The following is a 17,092-nucleotide window of genomic DNA, read 5'->3' as shown; positions in this document are numbered from 1 at the left end:
AAACAAACGTTTAGTGAAATGTCTAAGTTTGAAAACAAAAAGAACAGTTAGCATATGCAAATCATAATCCCTTAACTCGAAAATAGTAAAACATTTTTTTGGGTAAAGTATTAAATTTAAGTTTTATAAAACTTAGATAAACTTAACTTTTTTTTTAAGTAAGTTTTAATGTTATACAATGTTTTTTAAACTAAAAATGTTAATAGAATGAACTTTTGTTATAAAACTGTTTTTAAACTACAATGAAAAAATAAAATAAACAGGTAATAAATATCACTATTAGAGCATTCTAATTGTGGAATAAAACACTATACTGAAAAACAAATATTAATTTAAAGAACACCAATAAAATACTATAAACTTTTTTATTATAAAGTCAAAACATTTTTAGTAATTTATAATATAAATCAAAACTAACTTTTAGACGCTCCTGTCAGCAAAGACTTGTTTGCAGTTGATAATTTAATAAATTGTTTTGATAACATTTTAATTGATTCTGTTTTGAAGAATTTTTGCAATTTCAGTGTGAAAAATTATATTAGAAACTTACAAAAGGTTCTTACAAAAAAAGAACATAAAAAGCTATCCGGTCAAAAATAATTATTTCAATTTTTTAGCAGTACACTAAAACAACAAAATTATATTTGGAATCCTTATTTTTAGTTCTATAAAAAACTCAAAATTTCTAAAATAAACGTAACAATAATAAATTTAGAGGTGTTAATTATTGCACAGATAAAGTGTTTAGATTTTTTACCGTTAGTAGACAATAATATTGAAAATTAATAATAAATCAATAAGTATTTATTAGTACCCAGATAGAATGTGCAAAAACAACTTTATTTAAGATAGAAAAATTTAGTTTTCATCAAGTAGTAGGCAGAAAACAAAATAAATAGAAATATTAAAATTCAATTGTTAAACTTAAGCGTTTTTTCTTTTCTTTTTAAACAAATTTACATTTAAAATTTGTAACATAAGTCTGTGAAGTTTGTTGGAAAAAACTAATATATACATTATTTTGAGCAACTTTGAAGAAAAATCATTTAATAATTATATTAAATTATATAATTATATAATTATATTAAAATTATATTAAAATGCAGTAATTATTTTATACTTGGATTTTTAAGCAGTTTTTGACAACTAAGCTTGCATAATAAGTGAACTTATATTCAAAATTACAAAAAGAATGTCTAAGATAATTTAATTGAAATCATAACTTGACAAAAATAAAAATAAATGAATAGCTAATACACACTGTGGAAGGCTTTTATAATTTTATAAAAATTGCAACTTAATAACAAAAAACTAATAAATAACATAGCAACCTGTAAAAATAAAACTCAATAAAAAATTTACAGCTTTAAGTGACATTACTTGAAAATTAAAAAACTGTGGAAACTTTTGAATGTTTTTTGAACATCTTAGTGTATTTACACTCATAATAGGTTTGCAACATTATTTTTAATAAAAATTAACACCATTTTTTATTATTAAACACTTATTCAATGAGAAAAAATTATTCGTTAAAAAAGTGTATCAAAGCTACTATATTTTAGGTAAGAAATACAGTATTTAAAAGCAATAATTTATCAAAACATGAGTTTGAATAGTCTCTCTTATTTATTCTTTTCATTTTTTTTTTTGATTTTATCAGCTCTTGCTTATAACAAGTGTGAGAAACATGACAACTAATATGATAGCCATGACAAATATTATCATCATTTTATTGCTCTTCTTTTGGTAGTTTTCTGCTTTTTTCAGCTCATCCAAACCTTTTTCAGTCTGGACAACCGTGTTCTCGATGTTGTAGTCGATTCTGTAAATTACATTTAGTAAGTCAAATTTAAAATTACTTTTATGTAGTTTTTGTAAAAATTAATTAGCTAACAATGACTTACAAGGTGTACATCTGTTTTGGTAAAGTGATCTATACTTTTACTTATAAAAAATAAGTGAAACTTATTACCTTTTGAAAACTTTTAGTGTAAGTATAGATCACATGAACACTAAAAACTTTGAACAAAAAGATGTATGATTTTTGCAATCTTTTAAGTCCATTAATACAACTATAAGCATAGACTCATAACCGTTCAAAATATATTAACAGCTTTAAATTTATTTTAAATATGTTATTTCTATTTTAATACAAACATTTTGCTAAAAATACTAAATAACTGCAATTTAAATATATTTTTAAAAGTTTTTAAAACCACAAATTTTAAAGTCTATGATTGAAAACGGCTATAAAAATTTTGTTTTTCATTAAAATATAGTTGTTAAAATTTATTTCACAAAATATTCATACAATTTCAATAGTCTGTTAGTGATACCTTAATGGCTACTTTAACGGTATATTTTTTTTTACTTTGTTTTTAAATTTTATTCACCTGTCAATGATACCCGACTGTTCAGTGATGAGGGATCCCAAATCCTGAAATATTTCTGAAAGTTCGGTGATTGACCTCACCACAGATTGTATTTCTGTTTCCCTCGTTTCAATTAACTTAGTGTTCTTGTCTACTATCTGCGTATTAATCCCTCTCTGTAGGTGTATATATTATACTATAAGATTAACTAATTGGACAAAACTAAATAGTTCAGTTATACAAATGACCCAAAAAGCATATGTTAGCAATAAAAAAAAATAAAAATATTAACTATATGGAACATAATATCAACCCCTCATCAACATCAATTAAACAAGATGACACCGATAGTTTTGAAGATTATTTTACTATCAAAAATTCAGTTTGATTATTAAAAAAAAATGTTGATAAAAATATATATAAATAAAATAAATCTAACTTTAAACATGATGCGGTCATCTTCTTCTGTAATTAAACTAAATTAATAAAATAATAATTTTTGAATCACCTGAAACATGATGTCATCGATCTCATCTTCTTGTTATTATTATCTAAATATAATAATCTTAAAACTAATTGAAATAAATCTAACTTGGAACATGATGTCATCAATTTCGTCGTCTTCCTCTTGACCAATCATGAGATCGTGATCCACATCACTAAAGAACTGATGACTTTTCTCCTCACGAGATTTTATTTTGTCAAGGTATTTTGACTGGCATTTTCTAGAAGTACAATACCATTAAAATAAGATTAGTTTCAGTTGATTGTTATAATGTCACACTTTAGTATAATATAGAATGTAAGCTAATAAGATGCTTTTTTGCTTTATCTTGTCCAGGTATTTTGATTGGCCCTTCAGGAATATAAAAGTTTATAGAACTTTGAAAACATCACTTATACAAATTTCCAAGAGGAAAAATGTTTTAATATTTGAAATTTAACACATCTAAGTAAAAAAGAGTATAACTACCATATAGTTTAAGGTCTCTTTTATTAGTTCAAAAAACTATTAAGCTACCTGAATTCAGTAGATAGATCTTGAAGTTTGGATACAATTGATGACAGCATGTTCTGCGCAAGGGTTTGTTCGTGGGGCTGCAGGTTTCTTTTGCGTTGTTCCAACACTTTTACTGTGTTCTTGCATCTGTTAAAGTTACATCAATAAGCTTGCTTAAACTTATAGTTGACACTCAGATAAAAGTTTCAAAGTGATTTTAAAACTTAAAAAAAAAAATGATTAACAAAAAAAATACACAAACAACATCTAATAATTTAAAAAATACCTGAGGAACACATAGTTTACCAAACATTACTTAAAAAAACCTAAAAACTAATAATTTTAATAATATATCTAAGAACTTCAAAATAATTTATCAACAAACCAGTAAAATAACTTAGTAATCTCCTTAAAAACCTGAAAAGTATCTGAGTAATTTCCAACAAGCATGATAAATATCTGAGTCACTTACTAACAATTATTTTAAAAATATCTCTGGTATATTGTTTAAAAAATCTTAAAAATATCTGAGTAATTCCTCAAGAAACCTAAAAAATATCTGAGTGATCTCTCTGGTCATCCTCTCAACTTTTTCTTCTTCCTCGTTTTTGTCATCACTGAACCCGGGTCTCCTCAGAAGACTCCCGTGGATTTCCTCCATTTCGACCATCTTGTCTGTTATTTGATCACATTCAAACCTGGAAATAAAAGTTCAGAAATTAAAACACAACACCAGTATCTGATCACATTCGAATTTAGATAAAAAGTTCAGAGACTTGTAACAAAACATAACAAAATCATTATCAATATTGGTTGTGTAGTTATCAATAATTTATATCAAAATTGTTACCACTTTTAATATTACAAAACAGTAAATATTTTGTTTTCATAGTCTATTCAATTACTATTCAAAGTATATAAAATATTTAATTTAAAAACGACAAATCTTTTTCCCATTAGTGTGATCATAGTAAATAAAACCTAAACAAAGAAAGTTATCAAAGCTAACATAAAAAATTATAGGTAGATACAAACTGATCTACTCAAGTCTGTAGATTAGTAAGTAGTTTTGGTGTTATCTTACCATTCAAATAAAGCTAGATAAATGTATGATGTTAAGCTGGAAAAATTAAAAATTTTGTATTACAAACTTTATCATGTTCATCTTCTCTGCCCACTCCACAAAAGCCGGCTTCTCTATCTGTGTGGAAAAAAAAAATTAAGTACAAAGGAACTCAAAAATGACATACTAGAAATTACAAACCGATATGTAATATGATAACTATGATTTTGCATCTGAATTTCTAGCAAGATTTTTTGCATAGTAAAGTTCATAACAATGACTAGTACAAAAATGTTTATAAAAATATAGAACATATGAGTAACTAACTTATTTTTATTTTAAAAACTATGTACAACCAACTTTGAAGATTTAAATAAAATCTAAACAACTTTAAAAAAATTTTGAACATTTATTTTTTCTGGTTACATGACAATTAAAATTCGGACAACTCAAATTCGGACTATTCAAATTCTTAAATAGATTTTTTAAAAACTATATCTCAATAAGCAATATAAATTTGAAGAAAATAAAATATACATATGTAGATTTTATTAATATCTACAAGCCACTTTTTTATTTTTTGCAAAACCTAAAATATTTTTTAAATACTTTAAAATTACTAAAAATAACTATAATTTTTACTATACTTAAGCCATATCTAAAATAATGTTTTGTTTTGCAAAATGAAAAAAATGGCTTGTAGATATTAATATGACCTACATATTTATGTTTTATATTTTACAAATATACATTACTTTTTTATTATTGACCAAAAAACTTTTTTTAAAGAAATTTAATTGTTTGAACTTGAATTGTCTGAATTTGAATAGTTATTTGAATACCCATTTTTTCTAAGGTGCCTACTGCACAAGTAATTTTGTACAACTTTTTAAGTTTAAAAACTTGTCCTTCTGTTTTCTTCAGCTTCTTACATTTTTGGTTGTTAGTTTATACATATTACAAACTCTTTCTTAACAAGGCAGTAAGATGTTTTTTTTTACTTTATGTACAACTAAACAAGCTAGTGCCACTTTCAATATGTAACTTAAAAAACCTGTATTTCTGTTTGTTTTAATTTCTTGTACTTCTGCTTTCCAGTTCCAACCAACGCCACAGTGTCATCATCATCGTCGTAGTCATAGTAACCATCTCCCCGTGGACCCCCTTGAAGGTTTTTGTTTTGAAGCGCGTTGTTACGCATCATTATAAAAACTGATGTTAAGGACCTTGTGGCCATAGTTTTTTTTATACTAAAAGTAAAAGTTATTATATATGTCTATATAAGTTAAATTTAATCATGTACACATTATCTTGTGACCCTATTTTTATTTTATATCATCTTAAATATGATTGTTTTGTCACTTACTTTATACTTGGTTTAATTGTTATTATCAAACTTTGTTTCAGTATAGTGTATAACTTGTACAGTTCAATTGATCATTAAAATTATAACAAATTTCTTTTCTGAACTAATTAAAAACGCTTTTTGAAGATTGTAATTTGTAAGGAAATTTACTTGAAGTTTGAGCTCTGTAGGAGAAAAAAAATGTAAACTTATTTTAGTATAAAGCAGTAATTTTATTAGAAGTGCAAAAAATATAAAAGTGTTTTCAAAATAAACCTTAATTTGATGTTTTTTTAACTAATTTAGAAAATTTAAAAAAAACTACAATTAAAACAAATTGTTTTTTATCAAAAACTTTTGGAGAGATAGCAACTTTAGAAGTTTTACTCTAATATGTTAAGTTTTTCATACTATTGATGGACCATTTGCTACATCCCACACTTTTCCCTGGTATGAATTTACTTATTATAGACTTATTTTATTTTTATTTAAATTTTTGCTGTTAATGATTATTTTAATTTTTGCTACTTAATGGTTAGTTCAATCTAATTTTCACATTAAAATGAGTTTCAATACAATTTGTGTGTAGTATAAAAAACTAGTGTATACCTATGTGAAATAATAATCAAACAAAGTTTTATCATTTCTTTTACGATGAAAATATTTCTGTTAAGCTTTAATACTTTTTGACAAGCATTAATACCTTTTTATTTACAAGAGTTTTTATTGAAAAATTTTCATTCAAAATTTTTATGCACTTTGTTTTTGTTTCCGTTCATATTATTGGTGAATTTTTATATTTTTATTAATGATATGAAAAAACAGTTGTAGTAAAGTTTTTATATTTGAATATCATACAATTTTACTTTCAGTTGACAAATCAAATGTTAAAGTACTTCAAACATATTTTGTTACTCTATTATTGTGTTTTTACAAACAATTCTTTTTTTTTTTGATCTTTAAATATTAACTTATCAAAGTAAACACTTTAACTCAATAAAATTTGTTTTAATACTATTTAATATGACTAAAATATAGTAGGTTATATTTTATATACAACTTTAAATTTTAATACTTAAAATAAATTATGTCAACATAAAACGTTTGTAAACAGGTTGAAACATGTAACAGATTCAAAAACTTTATTTATATTTCCTTACTAGTCTAACTTAACAGCAATTTTTATTATGATTTTTACATTAAGTTAGCTATTTTAATTAAAACTTTTGACTTGAAATACATTTTAATACAGCTAACGTAATAAATTAATTGTGTGGCCTTATGGAGTAGGGGTTAAAATGATGGATTTTATTTAATCAACTTTTTTATTTGATAATTAAAAAAAACTCTATCAAACACAAAACCTAGGCAGTGGCCTAGAATCTGATTTGAACAAAACATTATGTAACACTTGTTAAAATTTATACAGTTTTAAACTGATGTTTTTAAGCATTACAGAAATAAAGAAGAAGAAAATAAAAATTTTTAGTGCAAGAAACTTTTTATAAGTAATTTCATTTAGTTTTTTATAATATATGTGTTATTTTTTCAACTAAATTTTAATCTTTTAATGCTAGGGTGTATAATAAAAATTAATTAGTGCGTATCTTTCCACTTGTCTTAGCTCATCTTACACCTTCTTTTTATTTTTAATGTTTTAATTTAATATTATTTTAACTTTTTATCAAAGTTCAACTGAAGAAACTATTGCATATTTGTTTGTTACATGAAAAAGGGTAATTTCCCTTAAATAAAAAACTTGTTTTAGAGTTCAAACTTCAAGTTTTTACAATTAAAAAGCTTATTAGCAACTTACCTTATCTACATATGTTTACAGCAAAACTTAAACACACGTGTTTTTTAAGTTTTTTTTTCTAACATTATATAAAAATGGAAAATTTTAACATTTTTAAACTAACTAATTACAAAAAGTTACAATTACAACAAGCAAAGTTTAGAAATTAAAAGTTGAATAAGTAGTTTAGCTTATTGACAGTATAAAAACTCTCAATTGTTTGGTCAAAAGTAGAAATACTTTTCGATCATCGAGCTACACACCAAATTAAATAATAAAATTTTTTCACGACTGTATTTTATACACTCATTAGAGTTGCGAGATTTTTTAATTGGCACAGTTACGTACATAAGGAAGCTAATAAATACGGCGATCTTTGAGTTTTCTACAATTTTTTTACATTTGGCCGAGTTATACCGTAAAAACACCCTGTGCAAAACTTCAGATGCGTTGAAGAAAATTTTACCCTCGACTTTTTTAAACTACATACCCTAATGCAAACTACATAATGCACCTTTAGAGTTTTTAGCTGGAATTTTTTTTACGTGTTGCAATTATCACAAATCACACTGTGCACAAATTAAGACAATATAAAGAAAGTTTTATGGAAATTGAAAAACCATAAAAACTTCATTTAAAAAAAACTAAAAACTTAAGAAAACTTACAAATAAAAAGGTAAAAGCTATATAAATTATAGAAGTGAAGTGCTTCAACAGAACTTTCTTTGAATTCTCTTAAAATTAGATAAAATTAAAAAATTGTTAAAAACTTTATTTTTGTTCATACTAATATAGGTTTATTTATGTAAAATTTTTATTATACTTATCTATTTTAAACAACTAAAAACATTTTAAAGATCCTTACTTGTTGTACTTTTCAAAATTTGTTGCTCAACTTTTAGAATATTATAACTTATTAAAAGTTTATTGTTCTCATAAATAAAACAAACTTGATAAATAAACAACAAATAGAATATCTTAGAAATATTTTTGTTATTAACTACCTGGTTGTTAAGTTTTTAATATTAGTCCTAAACAAAACCTAGTTTAAATTATTTATGTTTACTTTAGAACATTTTTTTCTTAAAAACTCTGTATTAATGAAGTAAGATAATAGTAATGTGTATAAAATATATTAGATAAAACTAAAAACTTAACTTCGTTTTAATAAATTTAATATAGTTTCTATTTTGCTTATTGAGAAAAATTTTAATTAAAACACCATCGTATAGCAAAGTAAAACTGTTTTTAATTTACAGTTAAAGTAAGAACTTTATAAGCTTTAAATCATGAGAAAACATTCGACTGTCTTAACAAATTTACAAAAATTAAGAACAGTGTTTTGATTTTTTAGTTGTTAAGCTGATTTTGAGTATTTAAATTTTTTTAATTCAAAGTGACAATTGTACAACTTTTGTTTTGAAATTCCAAATATGAAATTAGACATGTTTAAAGTTAAAAATCGTGTTTTTGGTAAACTTACAAACGTGAGATGCATTTTTAAAGTTTATTTATTACAAATAAAACAACTTCACGCAAAACAAACCAGAAAAGTTGAATAAAAAGTAACTAAAAATAAAATATTGTACTGGGTATTCAAACAAGCAGCACTGCTTTTTGTAGTAACTTCATATTCACTTGCTATGGTTTCAGCCTCATATTCGGCAGTAGAACTTGTAGGTTGGTGTTTAAGCGTGGTTGTAGGAGTCACAACAGGTTTCGGTGGAGTCTGAGGAACAATTGCTTCGTTGGTTATGTTTTCAATACTGTTGCAGTAGTCATTGACGCAGCATTGAAAGTGTTGCTCTCTGAACATGAAACAGAGTTAGATTTGTTTGAAACTTTTTATAGTTTTTATGAAAATTTTTCTATTATGTAAAAGTTAAGTAATATATCTTAATATTTTATTTTTCATGTATAAGTTATTGTACTTTTAAGAACCTAATAAAGCAACTAACTTCACAGAATAAGCAGCAATATGGAAGAAAATTTTGAACTGGCTGCTAACTTCACTGGCCACGTCACTGACTTGTAATTGGTCCAAGTTGGTGCACTGGTCTATTGTGGTGCATTTTCCCACCATCGGTATTTCGACTGTTTGGATGAAATTTGAATAAAATGAGTCAGAATAAAAATTGCATTAAAAAAATTAACTAACCTATAGTTTTAAACTTGTAACAAACTGATTATAAACAGATTAGTTAATATATGGATTTTGCGGACTTTATACTTTAAAGGTGGCAATCAAAGTTCTCAACTTAAATAAAAGGAGAATGATAATTTTAAATTTTATTAACAATACAATGTTTCACTCGTTTGAAAACGTATTGAATATATAGATTTTGATGAAAACACTGTTTAAATACATTTTTGTTTTGCTTTCATAAAGCGCTAAGATTTAGTGAAAAAATATATTTAAAACGTTTAATACATATTACTTTTTAATTTTTATCGCCACACCTTTCTAAACTTTCTATGAAACTTGTAAACAAATTTTTTCATGGCGATGCCACTTTATTAGTTTAATTACTCAAACAGTTAAGATCAGTATGAAACCCAATTAAATCGGTTTAATCGCCCATTTCAGATGACATTATTTAACTAAACTTAAATTAAACTAAATACCTTACATGTATATAGATTACACGTTCACAACTTTAACTTTAACAATTTTATATTTAGTGTAAATTTTCAAACGAATCTGACGTCATAAGGATATGACGTCATAGGGCGAAGCGTAATGACGCCATTGAAAAATAGAGCAAAAACAATTATCTTAAACACAATTTACATACATACCTAAATAACCTATATCAAATGTTTATTCGCCTAATGTTTTTAACATGAAAATGTTAAATATCCGTTACGTCATAACGCGTAAAACCGAAAACTACGTCATAACTAACGTGTAACTTTCTCGCTGTTGACCGGGTCCACCCTCTCCAAAGTGGCGTTGGCGAACAAACAGAGTTTTGTGGCGTCACACTCCACTAACTGCGGTTTCTCGTTCGATTCGCTCCAATCAAGACCTTCGTAGCACTTTATTTTGAGTGACGTCACAAACGGTATGAAGACGAGCACTGGTAAGTAATACTTCATTTTTAAAACCTAGGTTGTAGAAAAAATAGATAAATTATTAAAGAGATATTGTTTTTTTTATCATATATTTAATATACAGTTAATGTTTTATAGATAATTTCAGTATAATCCTTCGTAGAACTTTAGATTTAATTAGGTAATTGAGTAGAAAGCGAGAAGTGGTAAGTTCATTGTCATGATCTCAATTGTACTAGCGACTGTTTTATTGAATGTACTTACTATTAGTTGTAGAAAAAACATTACAACTTTATTTCATTAGACTTCCTGTTTTAAATCTACACGTTTTTATTGCACATTCAAATTCAAAATGTTTTCAAGAGCTTTACTCTTTTTGTCAATAAAACTTTATTTAAAAACTGATTTGACTGAGTCCTGAACAGATTTGAGTATTGTTTCAATTCTTGTCTATTAAAAGTATACGTTAGAAATCGAATTATTACCTTTTTACCACTTTTAATTTACTTAACTTTATTTAATTACTAAAGTTTCTATGACAAATTGTTGCAAACAAAGTATATTTGCAATAAAGTTTTATTCTTACACTCACTAAATTTATTAAAATATAAACAGGTAAGTTAAACTTTTATTAAGTGTAAATAAAAGGATAGTATACTTAAAATAATTTATAATGTTTTTAAAAAATCACTGTGTTTTTGTATTTCTCAATAAAGAAATATAACAACTATACTTTTACGTTTTAGATCTTACGTTAAATGCTTGTAGTATAAGACGCGTATGTTTGTATGTAAATAATTTTTTTATTTTAATATTTCTTATACATTTTTCTGTTTGCAAATTGCTTAAGCTTTCGAAAAGTAGCAATTCCCTACTTGGCGGTGCCATAGGGGAGCAAAAGAATGACAAAGCCTCAAAAACAAGTTTTTATATGCAAATTACATATTAGTTTAATTTAGTTGATAAGATTGTGATTTCATTTTAAAACAAACATAATCTAAGACAAATCTACTTGTTTTACTTACTACAGGTTTTAATATTTTAAAGTTGCTCTGAATAAAGTAACCAAATAGCAATATGGTTTAATTATTTAGTTTTCCTTATAAACTAAGTATATAGAAATAAATTTATTCGATTTGAAATTTTTTATCAAAAACTAGCAATATAGCAACAAGTTTTTAGTGTTTCTAACAGTTTAATTTTATTAAAAAGTTTTATTTAAAAGAATTTTACTAGAATTAACGACTAAATTCACAAGTAACACTAATTCAGATGTAAACCAAATATAACAGTTTTTTTTTGTCAATTAAACTCATAAAAAAGTAAAAATAAAATTAAACTCTATTTATTTTTATAAAGTGTTAATAAAACACTTTATTTCACATGAGAAAATAAAACAAAAGTATAAAAAAGTTTCTTCTATGTTTTATAACGATGTTATGATAAAACTCTATTAATTTATTTGAAAAAACTAAATGAAAACAAACTGCTTCAATCAAAAGTTGAAAGTAATACTAAGCACTTGTCAGCTTTGGAAAAGATTATAAACTCAATTAGTAAGAACACCTAGTTATGACGTAATAATGTAATTCGTGAATGATTTTCGTGCGATTAAGTTCACACAGGAAAAGTTCATATAAGGTAAAATGAAACTATGTCTAGCGCTAGTAGCTAGAATTATCATCTTACAGCACTTACTACAAAGAAAAAAAAAAGAAAAAACTGCAGTAAACCCACGTTTTAATTCATTTATATTTAGTTTATTTTTGTACTAAACTAAGTATATGCTTTTTAACACTCCAAATGACTGCTTTTTTTTTGCTGTAACTAAATAATATGTTTAAACTGTCTATTAAAAATACTGTTATCTGGGTATACAACTGAAAACCTTTTTATTAAAATATATGTTTTCAACACAATTGTTATTCAAAATTTTGTGTAAATTATCAAAACTACAAATTGCTATACCAAGTTGTCTAAAAATAAATAGAATAAATCTTAGATATCTGATTTTCAAAAAAATCAAAAAAAATATCATAAATACGTTTTACAAATACACTAACGCAAATCTAAAATATATTTTTCAACTTATTTCGCGATTATATATAAATATATTTTAGTTTGAGAAAAGTCTTTTATGAAATAGTTTGTGGAATTTCGATCTAGGCTAAGCCAAAAAAAGTTTTAAGAAGTAATATTAAGTAATTTATAAGTAGTTAGTAACAAATATTACTTTTTCGTGTTTCTCAGGATATTAAGTTTGAAATATATGTGTTTTTTTAAGTATGAAATTAAACCACTTTATTACTTTGAAATACTTTAGTTTCTAAAGATTTATTTTTTAAATATCAACAATTTTTTTATTTGTTTTTGCTTTTTAAAATTATAGTTGTTTGTATTTGTATTTAAAATAACAATTAATAATTCTAAAAAAAAATAAATTAGCTAATGTAAACATAAGTAACTAATATTTTGTATAATTGAGTTTATTTCAATGACTAAAAACACATGCATATTTTTTAAAAGTTTTTTTATTCTATAGAAATTGTTTTATTGTTTAATGAATAAAATGTTTAGTGTAATCTGTATGCAAGTTTTGAAACCCTCAACTTTAACATTAAAAACTACAGTTGTTTTATTTAGAAATCTGTAAAACACTTTTTTAAATGTTTAATCAAAAAACAATTTAATTAAAACGGTTTCATACTTTATTTGTAAATATTTCTTAAATGATTGCTAAGGTTTGGTTTAAAATTACTTAAATCTAATATTATTATATAGTTATAGAACAAACAATTTACTATATGTATTCTTTAAATAACAAGTCGATGGTTAACTTAAAACTGATAATAGGAAACATAACTATACTTATCAAGTTTACATTCAAAACTATTTATTTGGAAAATTTATCTGTTGATCACATATAAAAACATTACGTGAATGAAAAGTGTACTTTTTTAAAGTTATCACTTAATGTTTACGTATACTTTTTTAATCAATTAAAAACAGCATCAAAAAATACAAAACTAGTTATTTTTAAAAACTACTATTGGATTTTAGAACCAGCAAAAATACTTCACTCTTTTTTGTACATAGATAAAGTTTAAACACTTATAAAGCAAAAGAATGTATTACATACTTTAATCTATAAAGGTTGCATACTTTATTTTTTAAAAATCAGCACTCGTGTATTTAAAAACTAAAAGTTAAACGTAATACTTTATTATGAGGTGTCATTTGCAAATAAAAGCTTTTACTTTTTGTTTTGCAAATTTATTGTTTTAAATTAAAAAAAGAATTTTTGTTTTTCTACTATACTTTTGCTTCATTTTCTACTTTCTCGTTTTTGAATATCTTCATAATATTCTTGCTCGATATTGAATACACGATCACATTTACAAGGCTAGACGTTTTGTGTTGTATTATATTCTTTAATGTTTACTAATCTACTTCAATATAAAGATTTTAACTATTTTCAAAAGTTCTGTTTAAAAACTTTAAGTTGATATTTTTTGAGATTTTCAGTATCAACGTTATTTTACAGCATATCTTAACAAATATTATGTTATATTTAACCAAATTTTGAAACAAAACAGTAGTGTTTATTTTGAAAATTAAGTTAAAACTTTATAAGTTATTTTTAGTAAAACTTGTGCTTGTTTAACAAAAAGTAAACAACTATGTAAAAATATGCATTATTTAAACAGGTTAAGCTCACCTTCTAGCGTAGAAAAGATAAAAAGTAATAAGATTTGGTACTGGTAATGTATCGCAATTTAATATTCCGTTGTTGATTAACGTCAGTGTTATTAGGTATGGTACTGTGGAAATAAAACAGATTATAAAAAATAGTTTTTTTTACATAAATCCTACGAATTGGTTTTCAAAAAACTGAAACTTACGATCAAAACAGTCAAAAAGTATTTAGTTAAATAAAATGCTTAATTTTGACCAAGAACTTTATAAAACAAGTTTTAAACAGTTTTTATATTTTAAAAATAAACAATTAGTATGTAACAAAACAAAATGTAAAACTTTTTAATCCAAGTAATAAAACTAACAAGTAGTGATAGCAAAGCCAACTTCAAGAGTAACAATTGTTTTGGAAATTTTGTCATCTCGTTTTTTAACAACTTTACCTGAAATTTTGTCAACATAAAAACTTTCGTCAATCTTCTTTTTTCTTATTATGCACCATGTTAATAATGTTGTAGTTGCCTAAAAGCAAAATTTAATGTTGCATTGCACACCATGAAAACTTTTATTGGTTTCAAACTAAAAAAGAAATTTAATTCAAAAGCTATTAAACTACCTAAACGCGCAGCAAATAAAAAGACTATGAAAATATACAAGCAACAAAACTAATGTGAACGGATATATTACAAATTAAATAAAACTTAACAAAAAACAACAACATAGCTATACTATTTAAACAAATGTAGTATTCTTTTAACGTACTCAAATACTTATAAATATTTAATTACCAACATTATGTAGGAAAATATTACAAATAAACAAATATTAAAAGTAGAACTAAAATATATATTTAAAAAACTACCATCACAATGTAAGGAAATATTACAATGAAGACCAGTGAAATATAAAAGCCAAATTTGTCTTCGTGCATTTTAAGCCCTGACATAAACAGAAAAGTTGATAATTGGTATTCCAGTCGGAAGTATTTCTTGAACCAGCCTGGAAAGTTTAAATAACTCTAATGGTGGATTTAGTTATTTGTAAATTATATCAATGAAACGGCTTTAACCTTAAAAGTTTAAATTTGAATTTTAATTGAAATAGTTTTAATAAAATATAAATTTGATAATTTCCTTCAGGCTAAGTACTATATTTATTTTACGCTTTTGTGAACAACGAATATAAATAACGAGGCATATCAAACAGATTTAAACTTGTAAAATATACTGCTTAAACTAAATACAAGTTTATGGAACATACTTGGTATTGTAGCAACAATGAAAGCAACAATCCACGTCACAATTAAATAAAATGAAATTCTTTTTTTGCAAATCACGTTACTTCTGAATGGTTTCATTACTCCGTACAGCCTCAATACCGATATAAGCGCTAGTTGGTAGCAGTGAGAAGAAAATAAGAACAGCAGAACAGTGGCTGAAATTACCGCCAAAGCTCCTTCGTCCAAAATGGCCTTTTTCATTCGGAGCTCCGAGTAAGTGGAGTTAAGTGTGAGAATTATGTTCGGGATGGCAACTATGGCCAAGTTCAGTCCTGTTACAACAATGACGAATAGTATTTATGTATATTAATCACTTTGTATATTTTAGACTTAAGTCATGTTTGATTAAAAAAATAAATTTTTGTTTGAATATTTGGTTGATTTATTTATATTTATAAAAAGCTAAAAACTTTTCAAACATTTAAGTTTTCAACTATGTATTTTATTTTTGTTTTACAGCTAAATGGAAAACTTAAGTCGCCTATCCCTATTCAATGTACAATAAAATTGGAACATTTTTAACAAAATAAAATTCTACACAAAATCTTAGACTTTAATAATAACTACCGTTTATAAGATCACAGACAGCCAGAGACAGTTTCAAAGTTGTAAAACAATTATCCTCTTCTATTCTTAACTTCTTCCAGCTTTGTTTGATAATTACAAAATTGGAAATAATAATCGCCGAGCTCAATGCTACTACGAACACTAAAAAGTTCTTTATTGACGTCACACTGTAAAAAATCGAGTTCAAGCGGGTTATCTTAAAAGAGATAAATAACCACATTTATTGATCTGAAACGAAATTATACCACTTATAAAACAATTTTAGTACAGCATTTGTACCTTAACAAACTGAAACTTTAAGTTTATTAAACACAGAAGTATTAACATGTTTCCAATAAAAATTTAATAATACTTTTATGAAAATTACTAATTATTCATAAAACATTCGTGTTTAGTTATTCAAAAGAAATGATTATCACTTTAGTTTAGTTTAAAAGAACATCGTTGAAAACTTTAAACATTAATATTAAGTATTACTTGCAGTAAGTGCCTTCTGATATTTTTGTGTTGTTGTACTGAACTATTTCTTTGCTGCAAAAAGCCATAACAATCTCGCAGGAAGAATTGTATCTTGGTAAAATGTAGTTTGTTTGTCCCATGTTTGCTGGAATAATAAATTTAACGTCTGTTAGAAAAAAGTATTAACTAACTAAAACCTTTTAGTAAAGTGTATCAACTTTATTACTTCTTCTAAATTATATGTTAAAAACAAGTAGTTTTGGTATTTATAAATCAGATCCTTTGCTTGCTATAAATAAAGTAATAAACGTAAAGTTTGTAGATAATAGCATCAATATTATTCTAACAAAGATATTGTTCAACAAAAACTTCAAAACGTTACTTTTCTGCGTTGGCATCGAAATATTTTCAAAAGTGAAAATAAACATTTACAAACTAGAATAACAAAAAGTATACTTTAAA

At 24.8% G+C, this 17,092-nt stretch overlaps 4 protein-coding genes across 4 annotated transcripts in view; all 4 read right to left on the bottom strand.

Annotated features, from left to right (window-relative positions):
* LOC145840954 (uncharacterized) overlaps positions 1-526 on the bottom strand; it is an 88,368-nt gene extending 87,842 nt beyond the window's left edge. The window contains exon 1 of the mRNA XM_082948311.1: positions 419-526. Within this exon, the coding sequence (XP_082804437.1) occupies positions 419-485 (67 nt within the window). The 5' untranslated portion in view covers positions 486-526. The remainder of the gene's footprint in view (positions 1-418) is intronic.
* Positions 527-1,442: 916 nt separating this feature from the next.
* On the bottom strand, positions 1,443-5,774 carry LOC145840513 (syntaxin-16-like). Its single transcript, XM_082947798.1, has 7 exons — positions 5,490-5,774; positions 4,524-4,573; positions 3,921-4,070; positions 3,394-3,519; positions 2,965-3,097; positions 2,394-2,548; positions 1,443-1,822 (listed from the first exon to the last, which is right to left on the bottom strand). The coding sequence occupies exons 1-7, from the start codon at positions 5,670-5,672 to the stop codon at positions 1,657-1,659; spliced, it is 963 nt and encodes a 320-aa protein (XP_082803924.1). The 5' UTR covers positions 5,673-5,774; the 3' UTR covers positions 1,443-1,656.
* A 3,300-nt stretch (positions 5,775-9,074) lies between these two features.
* LOC145840982 (uncharacterized) lies at positions 9,075-10,677 on the bottom strand. Its single transcript, XM_082948342.1, has 3 exons — positions 10,482-10,677; positions 9,534-9,669; positions 9,075-9,383 (listed from the first exon to the last, which is right to left on the bottom strand). The coding sequence occupies exons 1-3, from the start codon at positions 10,672-10,674 to the stop codon at positions 9,107-9,109; spliced, it is 606 nt and encodes a 201-aa protein (XP_082804468.1). The 5' UTR covers positions 10,675-10,677; the 3' UTR covers positions 9,075-9,106.
* A 3,240-nt stretch (positions 10,678-13,917) lies between these two features.
* Positions 13,918-16,770, bottom strand: LOC145841683 (uncharacterized). Its single transcript, XM_082949034.1, has 7 exons — positions 16,649-16,770; positions 16,172-16,338; positions 15,586-15,876; positions 15,188-15,324; positions 14,691-14,847; positions 14,348-14,450; positions 13,918-14,032 (listed from the first exon to the last, which is right to left on the bottom strand). The coding sequence occupies exons 1-7, from the start codon at positions 16,768-16,770 to the stop codon at positions 13,942-13,944; spliced, it is 1,068 nt and encodes a 355-aa protein (XP_082805160.1). The 3' UTR covers positions 13,918-13,941.
* Positions 16,771-17,092: the final 322 nt, after the last annotated feature.

The sequence above is a fragment of the Thalia democratica genome, chromosome 7, assembly GCF_965202585.1.
Source record: "Thalia democratica chromosome 7, ktThaDemo2.hap1.1, whole genome shotgun sequence".
Classification (NCBI taxonomy): Eukaryota; Metazoa; Chordata; class Thaliacea; order Salpida; family Salpidae; genus Thalia; species Thalia democratica.
This window is presented reverse-complemented; position numbering and strand designations above follow the sequence as displayed.

Excerpts from the sequence above, each read along its gene's own strand:
- LOC145840513 (XM_082947798.1), bottom strand. The coding sequence starts at position 5,672 with ATGGCCACAAGGTCCTTAACATCAGTTTTTATAATGATGCGTAACAAC. Across the intron at positions 4,574-5,489 it reads TAAAACAAACAGAAATACAG|ATAGAGAAGCCGGCTTTTGT; the intron begins GTTTTTTAAGTT and ends TTTTCCACACAG. Across the intron at positions 1,823-2,393 it reads CAGTCGGGTATCATTGACAG|AATCGACTACAACATCGAGA; the intron begins GTGAATAAAATT and ends TGTAATTTACAG.
- LOC145840982 (XM_082948342.1), bottom strand. The coding sequence starts at position 10,674 with ATGAAGTATTACTTACCAGTGCTCGTCTTCATACCGTTTGTGACGTCA. Across the intron at positions 9,670-10,481 it reads CAACAGCGAGAAAGTTACAC|TCGAAATACCGATGGTGGGA; the intron begins GTTAGTTATGAC and ends TCATCCAAACAG. Across the intron at positions 9,384-9,533 it reads ATTGCTGCTTATTCTGTGAA|AGAGCAACACTTTCAATGCT; the intron begins GTTAGTTGCTTT and ends TTTCATGTTCAG.
- LOC145841683 (XM_082949034.1), bottom strand. The coding sequence starts at position 16,770 with ATGGGACAAACAAACTACATTTTACCAAGATACAATTCTTCCTGCGAG. Across the intron at positions 16,339-16,648 it reads TCAGAAGGCACTTACTGCAA|TGTGACGTCAATAAAGAACT; the intron begins GTAATACTTAAT and ends GATTTTTTACAG. Across the intron at positions 15,325-15,585 it reads CATTGTTGCTACAATACCAA|GCTGGTTCAAGAAATACTTC; the intron begins GTATGTTCCATA and ends TAAACTTTCCAG.